The sequence below is a fragment of the Rhodnius prolixus genome, unplaced genomic scaffold (genome assembly GCF_049639745.1).
Source record: "Rhodnius prolixus isolate KJV_2025 unplaced genomic scaffold, Rpr scaffold_2, whole genome shotgun sequence".
Taxonomy (NCBI): Eukaryota; Metazoa; Arthropoda; class Insecta; order Hemiptera; family Reduviidae; genus Rhodnius; species Rhodnius prolixus.
In genome coordinates this window covers 6,914,988-6,934,820 of record NW_027411592.1, presented here as the reverse complement: position 1 = coordinate 6,934,820, position 19,833 = coordinate 6,914,988, and the positions used below count along the sequence as shown (strand labels likewise).

Sequence of the window (19,833 nt, the reverse complement as noted above, 5' to 3'; positions counted from 1 at the left end):
ATTCATATCTGAAGAAATTTAAAGGGTCTAGGCTTGTTAGAAGGCAGAAAACCACGCCCACAAATAACCCCAGCGAAATTCCATTCTGGCATTCCTATCTATATGAGAATACTGAGTACCACTTCCTTTCCACCCTTTTTGGCCAATCTTCAATATTATTTCTTCAATACCTGCGACTTCCAGCCACCCCCTCACTTATACAAGATATTCCACAGCTCATCTGTTTGAAACAATTTTGCCTTCCACATATGGCATGCATTACGTCACTTCAATACCAAATCCACTTTTTTTTTTTTTTTTTATTCTATGTTAGTTCTGTGAGGCAAACATACCACAGCGATTCGCAGTTCGCAAATGAATATTTGGCAAGAGAAACTTTGTAATAAACAGATTATATGGCAAATCGATTCCGACAAATGGTGTACAATTTGAAACATAAAACTATGTGCTTCTTAATTAACTGAGGATGATATATAACTAAATGCTATAGGCCAGTCATTAATGTAAAGTTCATATCAACTTGATTATGTCTTATTCCCGTTAGAAACAGCGCCACCATCAAACCTGGAAAGATTCATTCATCTGAGTTTCATGTTTAAACAAACAACTTACAAACGTTGGCGATATTAGTAACAATGATAACGCTGAAAAGTTGTAGATACAAAGAAGTGGAAAAGTTACCCGGAGGTAACGCTGCAATAGGGTGCATATCACATTCAAATTTGAGATTTCCTTTAGATATTATGGAGGAGACCTGAAAAAGCAGTTTATGGACAAAGTAACCAACCGCAAAAAGTCATTTTACTCAGTAAAATTTTCAGTTTTGGGCGACTTCATAAAAATAAGTTTTATTTAAATCATGTTCTTTAAAAAAAAAATCAGATTAAGCCTTCACATAAGTTGTGTCCACGTATAAACGTTTTTATATAAATAAAAACCCCTCGCACTATTCTTCCTCAAGATCTTCTTACTCAGAATTTTGGAAACAAATTATTATTACATTAAAAACAGGAGTTTTAGAACCATTCAATTTACAGCTATTTTACAAGATTTCTTAATCTCTTTTGTAAATGAAGCTTCATTTTGATTAATGTTCCAAATTAAAGCAATAGTTCTGCATGTATGTATGTAATGGTTTACTTAGTTTACAAAAAATTGTTTAAGCCTTTTTTTTTTACAAAAAATCTCATAAAAGTAAAAATTCTATAAAGCAGAATTTCTGGTAGCAATATTTTCATCGCTACGGGAATGTCGGACTCTCTAGGGGCATCCAGACTTTAATATGAAGTTTAAGTTTCTTTTTGAAATAATATTCACTCAATTTTCTTAAAAAATCGCTTCTTTTAACTTAGGAAGCCTTCCTCACTTTTGAGAAAACTTGTCACAAAAAATTGATACGTTACAATACTTTCTATCAGCGAGAATAAGTTAAAGTAAAGGAATCGGTGACCATAATATAGAACAATACTTAGCTACCATCATCTAGCTTGTCAAGGAAGCAGCTAGAAGGAATAAAACCTAGTTCTGCTTTTCCAACTTGTGGCCTGAATTTAGCTGCCTTAAACATGTATTTAATCTTAATCTTACTCTCTACAGATAATCCAAAGCTCAGTTTGCCACTCTTAGGCTTCACTCACTTCTAAGCTTCTAACAAACTGACACAATTGTCGCTCTAAAATTGTGAAGTATGGAGAAAATTTATAATTCAGAATTATGAGAAATGTTCTGAAATAAAATTCCCTCTCGTATTATTTTTTTCATAATCACTCTAAAAAATATCCTCAGATTTTTTTTTCCTTTTTTTTTAATGGTCCTGAATATTTTTAATAGAACTTGAATGGTAATATCAGAGAGATAAAATGATCATACATTTTCCCATATATTTATATTTCCATTTCGGGACTTGGTGTACTTTGGGTAAAACGTGGTAAATAAAAATAAACAAATTTGATATAAAGTTCAGTTCAGAATCAATAGTTAAAGAAGATTTCAATGAAATACACTGTATTTAGGTAAAGTGTTATAATTCGTTTTACAAGCTCTTTCCTATCAATAAAGATATATTACTGTGAATTGGTTTTTAATCTTCTTCGTTAAAACAGTTTTTCGTTATTCTAAACTACAGTTACTGTAACTGTCCAACTCTGTCGAAAGATCCATGTGGAGACCTTATGAAAGTCCATTGCCTTGGACCAGTACTTCTACGCTGCATGAAAGTAACATTGAACCTCAAGAATGTTTCTGGAGAAAACACTATATTGGAAATCAGACGTGATTGCTATACTTCCTCCTCTTATACATAACAGATTGATGAATCATTTAAATTTCGCATGATTTACCAATTTTGGGACTTTGGCTATGACGTAACTAGATGAGAAGGTAAGAGTCTGACAACGTTCCAAGGTTGCAATCTAGGTCGTCGCCTCTGACGTCATAGAAGAAACAGGTGAAACAGCATTTGTCAACACACATCAGTACCCGGGAGCCGGCACTAGTCCATTTATCTCCTGGTTACGTCTAACTATAAACAATTGTCGCTCCACTATTTAACTCGCTTTGATTGTCACATTTATGCAAAAAAAAAAAAAAAAAAAAATAGTTTGAAAACAGTGTATTCATTATTCTATTTAAATAATTTTTTATCCAATCCTGTATTTACTATTACAGTCGACTCTCGATAATTCGAAACTCGATAATTCGAACTCTACAGCTGTTAACTTCGGTAAATCGAAAAAATGCAGTGTATTTAGATACGCTCGATAACTCGAAATCCTTTTCTTAACAACAGGGGGAGAGAAGGCTCTATAATTCGAACGAGGCCGCTTCCCCTCTTTATAATTCTAATTTTTCCTAGTGTAGGTAAATTGGAATGTTTGGTACATGTGTGAGTGGCCACTCTGTGGAGAGTGTCTGAGAAGAGATGACCGTTAGGGGTGGCAAAAGGGTTGCAGGTACAGTCGACCCTCGATAATTCGAATTTTTCGATAATTCAAACTCTACAGCTGCTAACTTCGATAAATCGAAAAAATTCAGTGTATTTCGATACGCTCGATAACTCGAAATCCTTTTCCCTTAACAACAGGGGGAGAGAAGGCTCCATAATTCGAAGAGGCCGCTTCCCCTCTTTATAATTCGAATTTTCCCTAGTAATGTTTACTTCTCATTTTCCGATTATTGTTATTTTCCTACGTAATGTTTCCCTCCTTTCAGCCCAGTTTAACTTTCCAATTCTCTTTCCTAGTTTTTCACGATGGGAAGTACGTCTCCCTTACTGTGTCCCACAAAGAAAAATTATCGCGGCCGTGAAAAGTGGTTCGAAACAAAAAGAAATCGCCAAAACTTTCAATATTCCACCATCAACGCTTTCTACAATTCTAAGTCAAGCCACATTGAAACAAAACATATTTTCAATATACGTATGTACATACATATATACATAATAAAAACTCTTAATAATTCGAATTTTTTTCCCCTTCTTGATAATTCGAAGTCTCGATAATTCGAATTTTTCTTATGGTCCTTTGGATTTCGATTTATCGAGAGTCGACTGTATTCCCTTAACATATACGAACGTATCAGAAACTTATAGAAGCCCCTGCTACTTTTTGAATTTCTAATAAGTGGGTTTAGAATTTACCTTCAAAAGGTAAATTTCTATCCACTTAGCCAGACTGCGATTGTTCCTAGAATGTTCTAGGATACAAATGAAGAACAATACAATTCATCAATTATGTAAATAAGGGTACCATATCGTTTGAGTATTTAAGTAAATGATGGGGGGGGGGGGTAGATAGGTTGGTCTCAATTCTCTCTTCTCATTAATGGTCCCAAACCTGAAGTTGGTATTTCTCATGTTTCCAGGAAAGATTTCATATAATATTTATCGTTAAGGATGAGCTCGCAAGGTCGTCCAAAATCTAAAATACTGACTGAAGGTTCAGATTGAGCTGAATGTAAGATGATTTTGTGTTTTCAGTGTCACCTCTTAGACCTCTTACTGGGCATTGAAGTTAAGGAATGAGTGCATTCAATTGGAATATTCACGTAATACAAATAACTTTCAAAATGTGTAATTTTAGTTGGAAGAATGAAATTCACTCGAAAAAGACTTCTCTCGTTCCACGAAGCACATTAATCTATGCCTTTTATTTTTTTGCTCGCAGTAATTGCTAACTTCAGATTAATTTTTTTTAAGGGTTCCGTATAGAGGTTCAGAAAATTCCATTTTTATTCTCTTCCATTCCGCCGAAGGAAGCTAATTTCTCAAGGATGTTGGCGTCCTTACGCTTATCCAAACTACTAACACTATCAGCAATACACTGACACCCCAACGCTATCACAATACATGCAGGTTCTGCAGAAGTTCTACTGAACAATCATCTGCAGATTGTTAAGATCAACTTAGTAAATTTGATAGGGTTGAGTAAAAGTGAATAGAGGAGTATGAAGCCTATAGTGGCCGTTATCTTCCTTAGATTGAGAATGTTTTCCAGTGTATAAGCGAGTTTGAGGACTCTATCAGGACGCATACATCAACTGTCTCAATGTATTTGGTTGTAGTGTTGTTCGTATTGTTTGGATAGAATACCTCTAGGGACACCAAGGTCCCAGAAGAAATAACTTCCCTTACACGGCTGCACCAATCTAAAAGTAAATATACATATATACTTAGAAAGTATATAATATTATTTGACACATAAAAATTGAAATAAAGAATAATTTTTTTATTTATTTATTAAAATAACTAGAGATAGTTAAATTTATCGTTGCGTTGTCTAAAGGTTTAATGACTAATAAAATTCTAGAAGAGGAATCTCTAACATCCTTACCAGTCCGCATCCAATATTGAACAATTCTTTCTTTTTAGTTGTAGGTTTAGTAAGGTCAGCTTGTTGTACGACACAGGGGAGAGATTGGAACACAACAGTCACCTTAAAAAAGACAAATTTATGTTTGTAACAGATTGGTTCTGTATGTTTCTTTAAAAATTAACTTATACTAAAGCAATTTGTACTTGAATTGATCCCCAAAAGCAATGTTTATTGCTTTGCTTTTTTTAAATAAGGATTTTATATGCTATTTTAAAGTTGGTTTTGGGCAAAATGTGATCGGAGTCTTCATTTTGCGCTTTACAATCACATTGTGAAAACCTTTTTTTTGCTGTCGTTCTGCGGAAAATTGCTATCTGCTCTTGTTATTAAATTACTAATTAATTTTCTAATCCGCAGGCTTTAATGAAAATCTTGCACATAAAAGTAAATTTTGTCTAAAAACCATTAATTTTTGGGTATGTAATTATAAAAGACTTGTGGCTTTTTTCAAAAATTATTTTGCAATAAATTCTTTTCTGACATGCATTTGATTAAATGCAGAATGGCATTCTTTTATCAATACTAACTGAAATCTGGGTTAGAACTGTTGAGTAAACTAAATATTTTCCTCCATTTGGATCAATGATTCAGTCACTATGAATAATTATAATAATCAATAACTATGACCAATATTCTATAAATAATTACTGCTGAAAATGTGGTTAGATCCACAGTGCTGCATAAAAACGCTGATTTCATTAGTCTTAGCTCGCATGTTTATTGTATCTCTGACCGGTATTGGACTCTCACCCATCATCAGAGATTGTTTAATAAGTTCTTCTTCCTCTATCGTAGCTCTTATGCCCTACAGCGTCGAGCTTGTTTAATAAGTTAAACGTTTTAAATAACACATACAGACCATCTAACAAGTATGGTGTGAGAAAGAAACCTAGTTGAAGTCAAATTCTCTACTCAACTGATCAATCCCAAACCGCTCAGGGAGATGAAAAAATATGCTTTCGATGAAAAATCAGCGATAAATCTTTCCTTTTTGGATTCTCGCCTATTTCAAATACTTATTTGAACTAGGACAACAGCTTCGAGACAGTAATGTTTATATATATATGTATATATAAAATATATATTTGGCTTAGACTAGATAATTGGCAGAAACGTCTGTTACAAGAGAGAATAATAGTGATTTAAAAATAGGAATTAAAACTAAGTGAGAAATGGCCAAATAATATTATTAATTTTTTCCTTCCTTTCGCTTATATTTTGGCGTTTTTAGTAAATAATTATTTTCAAGTTGCGGATGTTATCTTGAATTATTATGTTATTTAATGAGATTTTACAATCTCCTTAATTCTATGTAAGAGAGAGTAGCAAATTCTTAGTTGAAGGTTACCAGCCGGTAGAGTTCGTTTTGTGCTCCAATCTGTTATGTAAAAAAAACTTTATTGCTAGACTTCTAGATTTTTAAAAGATGGAAAGCAATTATTTTGAAACCCGAGCTGCCGTTATATTTTACTGAAAAAGAAATTGTTGGATTGTGTTCTTGAAAATTAATCATAACTGAATGGAATTGGATTGAACTTCTAAAATGAATCATCTCAACGATGTAGAAAGAAACCTTAGTTGAACACAAATTCTCTATATCAACTGATTAATACGAAACTGGTCAGGAAGTTAAATAATATGCTTGCTGCGAGGAAAAAATCAGCAATAAATCTTTAATTTTGAGTAACCTCTGTTTGCCGGGCTCTGAAGTTCAAAAGCTCTTCCCAAAACTCATGACTTTTTTCTTGCATCCTACCTGAATAATCGGTGTTCGGAAGTTAGCCAGGATCTAACCAGATCTCAGCTTAGTCATTAGAGGCTAGTTTACAGAGTGTTCCCTACACTTTATTCACCTGATTTTCCCTCCACCCTGACTCTATCCTCTACCGCTGATAATACAGCCATTCTCTCTCTCTTTTACTGCTAGAAGATCATCTAACTGATTTTGAAGCGCAGTTTTATAAATGGGAAATTGGCAAGAATGAAAACAAAAGCAACCGTAACTTGTTGTGAAGTTGCTTCCAATCAAATCCCCATTTGATTTATATGCAGATCTTTGTACAGTTTAAGAATACATAAATATAGGACATTTCTATTTGATGTCCTTGAATAATTTAGTTATAGTTATATTTAATTTAATGCGATGATTTGGTTTAGTTTGATTTGGTTAGTTGGGGTACTGTGAGAGCAATGTCAATTACGAAATGTTTTACCTCCGAAAGATTTCATATTAAGTTGGTTTTTGCTATTAAATTTAGGCCCGATTAGTTAGAAATTCAAAGGACTTGGAAAAAATAAATTAATTCATTCGATATTAATTTATTTTAATACACTTGAGATCCCATAATCTAGAAAGACCCAGTTATCTGTTCCGAATGGAAGAATCCTACTTTACTACGAAATAGAATACTGCATCCTTGCTAAGGCCTTTTTTAAAATCATACTCAGCAGTTGTAAAGTAAATATACCATTTCCTGGGTTAATTATCAGTTGGTTTTTACTTTTTAAATTTCTCTTGTTTATTTGAAATGGTATGGCACTCGAACAATATTTCGCAGAAGAAATATAATCTGATCTTTCCGAAACATATTCAAATTTATTCAGCAAGTGTTTTACAGTTGATTTTAATCTTTGGTAAAAGTAGATTTGCATTCCGTGACCTTTTTCCTCTTTTTTTTTTCTCTTTCAATGCACAATAAAAAAATGTGGGCTACGAAGCATTTGTGTGGGAGATTTCAGTGCTGTGGAAATTCCTTTTGGTTTGCAACAAAGAATGGAGTGGAAATTCAATACCGTTTGTGACTCCTTAATTATCGAAAAGGAGAATTTTTTAGCTTCCTAGGGAGAGTCACATAGGCGTTTTATGGTGAGCGGCCGTTTCACTAGAAGGGCTAATGTACTACTAAATCGCTCTAAATGTGTTAGAAGGATAAAAGTTTCTCATGGCGAGATAGTTTTCTCCTGTGCTGTATAATTGGGAAACCCCGTTGTTACAGTGTGCAGACAAGGGGAATGGCTGTAGGTTGGGTAAACAGAAATTTTTACTTCAATTTACATTGTACACATAATCTTCAAAATTACCAAGTATAGCTTACTTGGGGTAACTTCTAGCAAATAAATAAACTTACTTAACCGACGCCAACACGGCAACCACCTTTTTCAACCTTATTCACTTTAAAGGGTGGTGGGTTTACTTGTGGATATCAGAGGCATCGAGCTTTATTTCTTTTAGTAGAGTCCACTAGAAATGGCGGCTTGAGACCATGCTACTCGCTCCATCGATTGCTTTCTATATTTTTACTTCATGTCAGTCCTCTTGATTGCGTGCATCTGTAGTCATGGATTCCCCAATTAAAAGGACAGAACTTTGCCTTAAATAAAGGTAACAAACATTTGTCCTTGAGCCGCCAATTCTACTGTCCAGTGTTATAATATATACCTATTCATTTCTACTTTTTCTAGGTTCTTGGCATCCCTGTCAAATACCTCGAAACAATACTTACCCCCAACAGTCTCTACCTTGCAAAACATACATGGTTGTCAGAAATATAAGGCACATAGTTATGTGCCATTTCTTCATCTAACTCTAAATGGCAAAACTAATGCTATTATAGTAAGCCACCACTCTACCATCCTCACTTAAACATGAGAAATATTTTTTAAACAACTCTTCAATCACCGAATAGGGTGGAGCCTGGAGATATTCCAAGATATTATGGTCATAAATAATTGACGAGCCTTTTAATGCTCGTTAATTTGCAAAAATTGGGTCTAATGAGCGTTAAATATCATCAAAGAAAGTTTGAGCCATCAGTTACATTTTAGAAAAAGATGTAGTTCTGCTCTAACAGCTAAACTTTTCAAAATTAAACTTTAGACCAGGCTGAGTTCTTAGTTTGATTTAGCTCGTTCAATGATTTCGTTATTTCTTTAATTATGTGTACATTGTACTTATATACCACTCTTTTTTAAACAATAAAATTGTGTAATGCCTTGATAGAACTTGCATTTCAATTATTCTAATTTTATATTCTTGCGTGTTTATATTGTAAGGAATTAAGTGAGTTTTCTAAATAAAGAGTGACTAGCATGAACAATCAATTTTCTCAAAAAAACACCAACGTTGTCTAAATTATTTTGTTTTTCTAACAGAACTTTTATCAAAAGTTAAGTAATTTACTCAGAATGGTCAGAACTCACTAATACAAATAATTATCTTAAGGTAGCCGAGGGTCCACAGTACAAAAATTATAAGTGAATGTGGTGTAGATGAAATAATGTCATAAGAACGTGGGTGTCTCTTAGGGGAGGAACTCCATGTCAAACTTCAGTTTACTGGTTCCTTGAGCCAGCGCTATTTTAAACTGCCAAGAAGATAATTTGGGGCTGAGTGTGAGGAGTCTGTGATTGTGCGGGCTAAAATAATTGGAATTGGTGTCACATATTTTTTTAAAAATTGTTTTGATATTATTAAATTGTACAAAACGTTGTTTGATATTAACTTTAGATACAATTTACTGGAACTGCTGAACTGAATGGAGATGTCTTTTGAATTTATCTTCCGGCGCTGCCACACTTTATTATTTCCAATGAGCAGTACAAAATTATTTTTACTCCCAAAATACGAATGCACTTTAATAATAATTTCTGATTAATGATTAACCATTTGCTCTTTATTTCGATAGTAAATAAAACTAGCTATAACGTTCTTTCAAGTTTCAATTTTTGAAATTCTAATATTTTTCATTAGATCCTCCCACAATAACAATTTTTGCTAATGTTTGGCAATACATTAATAATATTTTGAGGGGTTCAGTTTTTAGCGAATGTATGCATCGTTAAAACTTATGTCTAACATTAAAAAAATCCAGAATATAAATATATCCGTTTTGGGTGCGAATCTGCTATCAATATACTTACTTAGGGAAGGGATTAGCTATGAGGTTAGCTTACTGGGTTCTCTAGTGGAGGACCCGGGTTCAAATCCAGCTGCTGACCCTTAGATTTTCTCATCCTAGGAGCTTCTTACAGCACACTGTCCGGTGTTGGACATTGTTGTCTGTCCAACACCGGAGGCCGAAGAGAACACTGGAAAAAGCTCCAGGCGCCAATAACCTCTTAAGAGGATGAATTGTAAACTTGCAGATTTTGATTTTTGAAGTACTACCGGAAATACACTATTTTGAATCTTTCTAGAAACTACTGAGTTCCGGAACGTCATCTTCCTCTTAATTAGTGAGGCCAAATAATTTGTTTTATTGCATTGCCAGATATCATATATAGTTTTATAGTCCCAATTTGGAGTAAAACCTAGTAATTTTGTATTGCAATAAAAGAAATTAAGAGTTTTATTCCAGATGTCTAGTATTACATTGCTAAACAAAATTCACATATTCATTGAGAAAAGATGCAATCTATTCGTTAAAATATATACCATTTTACAATTTACTGAAATATTTAATAATGAAATCCTTAGGCGAGATATCACACTTTCAAGCGTAAATTATAACTATTTCCCAGTAGATAATTTTATAAACACAAATATTGAAGGGCCAAAAAAGCTATGAATTAAATGTACTCTTCATCGTAAAAAATTGAGTAATTCGCCTATTCTCAACTTTGTCTCTTTCCTGAGAACAATTGTTAAGTTGGAATAAATATCATAATACGTTTATTAATAATGGAGTGGTGAATCCAGATGATATAGTTCGCTAATTTCTACAAAACGAGTGATTGAACGCTATCTGTTCTGAATAAACATCAGCAGTGTAGTTTTCATTAAGTTTTGGGGAAATTTTTGCAAAGGCAACCACTTATCTGTTTTAATTCAAATTAATTTCTCCCATAATTCTATTGGTTTTATTATCTAATCTTTTCCTCAGTTATAAAAAAAAATGCTTGTGACTATTTTCATCAAATGGTAAAAGGACTTTTTATTTTTTTTAGGACGCTAGGGATTTCCACGCCTAAAAGCGACTGGTTGCAGGCTTTAAAATTTTGAACTTACTACCTTAAATTTCAGAGAATTATAACGAAAACCTAATAAATTAATTTTAGTACACTTGATGGATTAGACTACATAACTAACTGGTTATTTGTACTAAATTTTACCAAGGTCAACGAGGAATATGAAATTAAAAATATCAGCAAAAAATTCTCCTCACTATTATAAAAATAGAACAATATAAGTGTAGAAACCGCAATTTAGTCAGCGTTAACATTTGGCAGAAAAACAAGAAAATATGGGCTTAATTAAAATTGAAAGTTGTGGCTGCAAATGATTGCTGCTATTTATCTAAAATAACATTACTGTTGTAAAAGATTAAAAAAAAAACATTTGTTGGTTGTATTTCATTATATACGGTCTGATGTTGTGTTAAAAGCGAAAATATTCTCTATTTCTTCGTAAATTAACTAAACCTCATTAGAAAAGAATCCAGAATTTTTTAGTTAAGTTCTAGTCAAACTATAAAATAAAAATATGAAAGTCAAAACACATACTGCCTCAGTCATATGCAGACAATATTTTTTTACACAAACTTTACCAATTTCAGGAAACCTCGAAACAATTATTTTGGTAAATTTCGATTAAAAAAATTTACATAATTAAATTAACAATAATAAACAAAGGGACGATTGTATGAACTATTGGAGAGGGAAGTCCGTCATTTTGTAAAATTAACAAGGCTCTTAATGAATTATTTTTATGCAAATATTTCGCAAACGCATCTGCAACTGTCGTAATAATTAGTGGAAAAATATTATAGGTGATTTTAGCCATCGTTTTTCTCTGCTTCTGTGGTGTCAATCTTTCATCGATCAACATTTTCAACAGAAAAAATATTTATTAATTCATCTCTATAAAACAGTCTGGCTAGGACAATCAAATACTTTAGAACGCTTTTTGGTTCTTCTGATAGCAACCAAAGGAATACTTTTGATGCTTCATTTAATTTTAAAGGGAAAAAAGAATAGTTTTTTATCTTAATTTTCAATTGTAAATATTATAAATTAGCACTTAATTTTCTTAAATTTTGTTGGGAATAAATTTCTTTGAGAAGATAGAGGTGATTATCAATTAATAAAATTTGGATAATACTTAATCGTAAATTAGGCCAACCAATTTAATAGCACAGCCTGTTACTATAGTTCTCCGATTTCTGTGTGATATTTAAATTATTTTATTTATCTTAATTTTATTTCTTTTACCCTCTCAATCTATTTCCTTTCAAATTTCATTGTTCTGTAACCCATCCCGTATCTAGTCTGGCCTCCAAATCTAAAATTTACTGGTGACTACTTAATAGTTTCCTGATGTTGTCTGCTAAACCTAATGAACTAAACGTAATCACACTCTCTAGAAGAAACAAACCTACATCTGGAATGGCGGATTGAATAACTGTCATGCTTAAACATCTAGCACGTAAATGTTTAGTCCAAATGACTTAGTTTTCATTAGTATATTCTCATGAGCTAAAATTACAATGAGAGACTGATTTCATAAAATATGGCTGATTTTTATATGAAACTAGGTTTGCGATAGAACGTGCAACCTCGTTCTTGGCGACATTTATAAATGGAAAACTCTGACAATTCTCTTCCATAAACCTGATCAGCCTCCCTTTACCCCCCACGTAGCTATTGAAGACCAATCAGTCTTCTCAGTGCCTTCGGCAAAATGTTTTGAAAAGAATAATCTTTTTCCCGTATATGAAATTTCTGGAACACCCTAATATGTGAACTAATACTATGAACAGTTTGCTGAACACACAGAACAGTAGCTCACCAGAATAATAAATCACATCACTGTCATTTCCACATTAAGAAAATAAAGGCATGGCTCTAATAGAGCCGGAATAGGAGTCGACACTAACTGTCACTACGCTTTGCTTTCGCCTGATCGAATACATTCCTCCATTCCTCTGAAATGAATCTATTTTTACCTTTTCAAAAAAACATCGTTAATTTTCATCATCCCCAAGTCTCAGGCAGAGTAACAGAGGCGTTTCTACGTTAATTCCATCGCTATAACTTGCACTACACACTACCCCCACTCAGAACTGGCAAAGTGGCCAACAGACTCCCTGCAGAATTTGGAAAAGATTTCAAGAAACATCTTAAGCGAAATTGGGCAGTACGTATCAATGAAAAATCTGATCACGTTCACAGAAAGCAGGCTACAATTACTTGGGCCAGTAGTATTAGATATTCAAGACTTTTCCCTCCCTGCTTATTTATTTTTATTATTATTATTGGCCCGTGGGGGAAAAAACATCCCAACGCTATCCGTTTTTTCTTAGTGACCTTAAAGTTACCCCAAAAACATCAATAGCTATTCAAACCGACAATAATAGATAAATCCAGACGGAGAATTTAAGATACTTAAATTTTACAGCAGTCCGAACAAAGTAGATTTTACAGCAGTCAGAACAAAGTAGACAATAACCTTAAGGGAAAGCAGCTTATTCTTTTCGAAACAGCGCTTTGAGCGACAAGCTATTCCTTTCAGACTACCTCAACCATACCTTCTCACGCATCAAACAATCTGTCAAGAAATGAATCGGTCATTCCTATTTTATCTCAAAGACTACGGAGTGAAACTGGTATGAGAACCATAATGTGAAGATTGATCCCTAATCTATGGTAAGGATTCCAACCCGCAGTTTGAGAGCATGTCCTTGAAAAACAAAGACATTCCTCAACACTAAACTCAACCACGCACTCACATGACATTGTAAGCATCAGTAAGAAAGAAGAAGGCTCCTTTCTCGAAGCATACTGCTTCCGCGTATTATATTTTTGTATTTAAGAAAGGAAATATAAGTGAAAATGACTTCCTCAGGCCTGAATGTAGCTAAAAATATTTCTTTTTTTTTTCAGTATATTTATTACATTTTCTTTTTTTGTTGCGACATTGTTAGAATTATGTGACATATCTGCTTCAATTATTAAAGAGAAGTATCTCTCGTTTCCTAGTTAGGGTGTCATTTTAATTTTGTGATTCTGGTTTATTATTTGCAAACTCCTACACAGCTTTATTAATAAGTTGCCTTTCTTTCAGTAAGTTTCATAAAATTATTTACCCATGACAAATAAGTGGAAACGAGTTTTGCGGATCTTACAAAGTATTATATTCGCTTAAATCTGAAAACGATGTTTTAGCTGAAAAATAGACTTTAAATATATTGTACTTTAAACGAACTTATTGCGAAAAACTTGCACGACTCTCTCTCGTTACTTTGTTCTAGGCAGTCCAAACGCCAAGCTTGGCTCTGCCTGCTTGATCTTATCGTGCAATTCTCTAGACTTTCTGGTCTGGTAGCAACAGTGCTCAACTTGAAAAGTGCAGTTGGTACTCTATTAGTTATTTACAAATTTAAATGTTACCCGTTCTCTTAATGGTGTGTTACTGTGCCGACCCTAAGTAATATTGATGGGAACTTAATATAAGAATTAAACTTACTTGAACTACTTATGTAAATTGCTGTTTTATGCGCTGCAAATACTTTTATACTGTGTAAATGGGAGTTTTACATACTTTATTTCTCCCGACATTTATTTTTATTTTATTTTTGAGTGAACATTGTTGCCAACTCTAACATAATTTGGTGTATAAAGGTGTTAGTTGCCGTTACACTAGTGAAGTTCATACAAGTATATTTTACCCCAATATAACTTGGCTCATTTGTTTTTCTTTGGATTGTTCGAGTGGGCGGAAAATGGTAGTTATTTTTGAGTGTGGTACTGTTTAGCTCGGTAGTATAGCTTAGTAGAGAGATGGAGAATCCTGTATAACCGTCTATTACTACAGATGCAATTATTTTCTCTAGCTGTGTTATCAAAATTTTGGCCGTAGCGGGCACTTTAAAATAATAATAAAAAATTTATCTAGGCTCTGGCGTGTAAGTGTCCGCTTCATTAAAATTTATATTCTTTTTCTTAGTATATATTAAATTGATTAATGATATGAAGACTTTACGCAGCTGTTAAATAATCTGTAATTTACCTGAGACTCTTTCATTTTTGACACCTACAACAGTTGCCTTTATAATCTACTAAACAAACACAAACTTTTAAATTTAATACAACTTTTTAGTTTTTATTCTCTTGTACGACCAGATGCCTCATATCTATATCAAGAAAAAGTAGTCATTTGAACTTGGGTGGTTTCTCAATTCAAATAAAGGGCTAACTCTGATGTGCTTTCAGTTTGTATTTTCACTTCTTTATTTTATAAGTGCAGAAGATCGCTTAAAATTAAACTTGCTGAAAATTGATTTAAATTTATTGAACAAAGTCTTAAAAAACAAATGAAAGAAACAAAATGCAGCTGCAGAAGACTCCCAACTCCAAGTACAAGTAGTTATTCAAAAGATTGCTCGTGGATGGCGCATTCGAGGATCTTAAGTGACAAGAAGTATTTAAGATTACTGGAGTTATCAAGAAGAACTAACAGTAAAAAATGGTATAATGTGAAAAGGAGATAGAGTAATAGTATCCCAGCTTTAAGATCGAAAGGGGTCGCAGTGGCGTAGGCCTTAAAGCCGCCCTATTAGAATCTTAATCTTAATCCCAGCTTTAAGGAAGTAAATCTTTCAACAGATTCAAAGAGCGCATCAAAATTACCAACAGTTAGCTAGTATAGCAGGAATCATTATTCTATTGGTGTGAGCCAGAGATTGTGTAATCGAAAATTAACAGATGTGGAAACTCTGTCTTTCGTCACTTGAAGAATCCAAATCATTTATTGCAGTTTCATGATATGAAATTTACGTAAGTTCAAAAAACAGTATTCCATTGTATTTCTGAAAGCAGAAATTGAAAAATGTTATTTTGATCCGTTCTCTAATCAGATTAACTGTCTCTTGTATGAAGTGTTACTGTTTAATAAGCGGAGAGACTACTCCTCTATTCCTAACTTCTGCCGCCAAGCTAACGGTAGACTCTTCTAAGATAGACCTTCCAAGAGAACTTGCTTTGTATCTGCAAGGGACTGGTGGGCCTTCTACAAGCGGCTGGAAGGGATAAGAGCCCCCATTTATGTGCTTTTTCACTTGGCCGCCTTTATACTATTTTTGTAAGTTATATTAACTTATTTTTTACTTTTAAAATCATGAATAAGTATTTTCTGTTGTACTGTTGCAGGTATCCATAACCTGTGGTGAGTTAGAAGGAGCAGTGCGGGGCAAGTTGAGGTAACGAGAGACGCTTAGTGCGGGCAGGTGCTGGGACCAAGTGGGTGAGTGTGTGTCAAACTGATAGACGCGATTCGGCCGTCGGATGAGGCCAGTTCGCTTGCAGGAAGGCGGCGGAAGTAAGGCGTCACTGCTGCAGGCTGACACCATGTTGACAGATAATGTATATCATATGCCCGGCCCACGAGGTCATAGAGTACACGCTACCTAGCAGAGCCCATCTACAGCACACTACTTATTGTTAGTATTACTCTTTAATTCTATTTCAAAAACACTGTTCTTATATTTTCTACTAAAGTCGTTTTTACTTCCCCTAACAACCTCTCTCGAGAGGAAAGTATTGCAATGGTAGACTTTTTACAAAAATTTGTAACGAAACTAGACGTTTTGAAGTTTTGTGTGAGTAAGGAATTTACAAATAATGGTTTGTATGTGCGGGAAGAGCAGTATACAAGAATTGAAAATCCCTAAAGGAAATTTCATATTTCACGTTTCGGGGGGAGCCACTAGGAGACGCGATAACTCCAATGAAGAAGGTCGGTCAGAAGGAAGTTCCACTGGACTTGATATTAAACTTTTAGCGATTTTTTTAAAAATTGTTCCATTGATATTCTTTTACATACTTTGTATAAATATTTCATACATATAAATAGATCCACTACATTTATTTTAAGTATTTTATCAGGAAATTCGAAGAAAATGGAGTTCTGAGTTGTGGGTGAAACAGATCTCTTCTATCTTTTGAGTGCAAATTCCAAGTATAGAGAAAAATGTTACTTAAACTGAAGAACGAGCAAGTTTTCTGCGTGTTCACACCATATTTTTTGTGCAAGTTATTTCATTTAATCTATATTAACGTGAATTATGAAATCGCAGAAAAAAATGGGATATTTTCAGTTAAAAAGTTGGGTGTACAATATCGATTAAATGTTACATACTGATGTTTCCTTAAAACGCTGAAGTTGGTTCAAACATGAATATACTTTTGTCAACATGTTGAAAATTTTATGCTTGCATTGTCCACGCACGTCTGAACCCTATTGAAGTAAAATCATTGTTTTCATATCACGAACCTTTAGTAAAAAGGAAAAATCTATAGTTTTTAAATTTTGTATTTTCATTCTTTACTTGAACCTAGGAAACTAACCAAAATGAATAACGTAAAAAAAATGTATTGTGGATATTTAAATTTGGATCCAAACAAAAAAGCATACTTTTTTGTTTGTTTTAACATTAAAGTTGACATCTTTGTGGAAGCCCGGTCAGAGCATTTCCGGTCTTTGTACATTGGATCCCTGTTTCAGTTCAATCCGTACAGCGAGCTGTAAGAGGCTTACAAATGAATAAATACTCAGGAACATGCAGTTTAACTCGTTACGGGGACCTCGAGTGCACCAATCTGTCACCTAACCCCTTTCCTGTTATTATTTATTTCACTTCCAATTATTTACACAACTGATTAGGGTTAAATTTAATGAACCCATTATTTAATGATTACAGAACTGTATACATCGCTTTTGACACTGATTTTCAAATGAAACTTGAAAAACATTGACTGAAAATGGTCCATTTACTCGTATACAAACAAATACATTTTAATGATGCGAAGATTTTTTTTTTCTAGGTAGAGAAGTGAATTAAGGGTAAAATATTTTTTCGTAAAGGTATAATTTATTACATGACTTTGGAGTTATTTTCTAAATTACCTCATACTTTGTGTAACAGAGTAAGGTGGGCTAGCTGCTGTCGAAACCAGTTCAAGAAACCACTCCTGGAACCTAATTCGTCATACTTAATTACGCTCTGCTAAAGATGATAATAAATTATTTACTGAAAATTAAATTGGTAATCGACGATTTGAGGTGTCTCGAGTCCAAAAAATTTTTTTGGTGATGTTCAAAGAGGTTTGCGTTACATTTGGGTATTTCAAGAGGAGACTCCGACTGTAACTTAGCTTTCAAAACTTCCCAACAGAATTTTTTTATGTGTTAAAATACCTCAAAAATCGTAAGAGCCACAAATGTTTCAGTAGCCAAAATTTAAGTGGCTTAGTACCATCTCGGAACATCTAGTTTGGGTCTTTTGTTGTTGTTATTCTTTCCTCTCTCTCTCAAGCAGGCATAAACATATTTTTTTTACACTTATGGTGTCTCAAAACATATGATCTCTGAAACATATGAAAACTTTTGAAAAATTCGACATTATACGAAAAGATTCCTTTTACTAGAATTAAAAGTAAAAATTAAAATTCTTCAAAAAAACTTCGCCAAGAAATCAACTAGTAATGAATATTTTAATAATGTTTATCGGTTTCAATTGTTTTAAACTCAAGCAAGAAAAAATGGAAATGTCGGTTTAAAAGTAATTGCTATTTTTGACCACATTTGCTACACCACTAAGGATTCAGATATTTTGGAAAATTCAAATAGAGCTTATAGGCGGTTTCAAAGATTTTCATTTTTAAAGTCATAAAAAATACTAATTTTCATTTCGTTGTTTTGGTCTAAAAAAACTTACGAATAAATGCGATTTGCAATTTAAGTTGATTGCGTAATCAACTTAATAGTGCTCAACATTGTTGATAGATTATTTAGATAATTAAGAAATCTTAGAAAGTCCAAGTTAAAGAAAATTTGTTTTGTTTTCATTTTGAATGTAAAATAATATCTAGCAAATTACTTCTAATGCAATAACCGTTTCCGATTCCATTTTGAATACATAAAGCTACTACATGCTGTTTCGGAAATTAACTTCTAGATGATTTCCTTCTAGCAAATTCAATCGTAACATTAGTTTATCTTCAACGGCGAATAGACGACTATGGGTCCATCTGCAGTGAAGACGACTATGGGTCCATCTGCAGTGAAGACGACTATGGGTCCATCTGCAGTGAAGACGACTATGGGTCCATCTGCAGTGAAGACGACTATGGGTCCATCTGCAGTGAAGACGACTATGGGTCCATCTGCAGTGAAGACGACTATGGGTCTGTCTGCAGTGACACCTGCCAGATAACTCGTGTTGCGCAGCGGATCTGAGATGTTGAATTTGGGGGGCTTCAAATTCCTCATGATTGAGAATTCAGGATATCTATGTGTTAGTATAAATATAAAATTATCACAGTAAGTTCTGGTAAGAGAATAATGCGGGGCACAATGTAGACCCTCTTCATTTTATACTTCCCTGGATCAATTAGCTTATAATGTGATAATTGAAAAAGTTAAATAAACTTATAATTAATAAGAATTTTTATTTTCTTTAAACTCACATTAAATGTTACAATGGTGTTGGTTGATCTCGTTAAAATCGGTTTGGTCAGTATCTCGCAGCTAGATCAATTTCTTTTCTTTTTTTAATAAGAACTTTGTTTTTTTTTAGTTATAATTTGTCAATTAATTTACCACAAAATATAAGTTTCTATACAAATTATGTTTTTGTTCTGTAATGCTATTTTGTCTCAGATGAGTTTCATTACTTGCTCTTCATGTTTGTAACTATTTAATTTATCTTTGAAAGTACCCATTTCTGGTACCCTAAATCTAAACCTAGATCACACATGTAAATATTTTAAATCTCTTCAACAGGAGGTAGGTGAGAAGTGAATCAATGTTATAAAATATTTGTTGAACAAAAAAAGTCGTTCTTCTGCCAAAATAAGTTCTAAAATTCTTGACGTACTTCTGATGATCGATTTGCTTCAAAACTTCGTGTAAGTTATTATACGAAACTTGGACTGTACGATAGATTTGTAAGTCAGTAAGTAAGTT

At 33.4% G+C, this 19,833-nt stretch overlaps 1 protein-coding gene across 15 annotated transcripts in view; it reads left to right on the top strand.

The window, feature by feature from the left end:
• Stacl (SH3 and cysteine-rich domain-containing protein) overlaps positions 1–19,833 on the top strand; it is a 235,961-nt gene that overhangs the window by 28,973 nt on the left and 187,155 nt on the right. For all 15 annotated transcript variants that reach the window (XR_012455220.1, XM_074117456.1, XM_074117457.1 and 12 more), the window contains one exon: positions 16,017–16,306. Coding sequence is in view for 14 of the 15 variants with exons in the window: in XM_074117456.1 (XP_073973557.1) it covers positions 16,228–16,306 (79 nt within the window). In the remaining variant the exon portion in view is untranslated. The remainder of the gene's footprint in view (positions 1–16,016; positions 16,307–19,833) is intronic.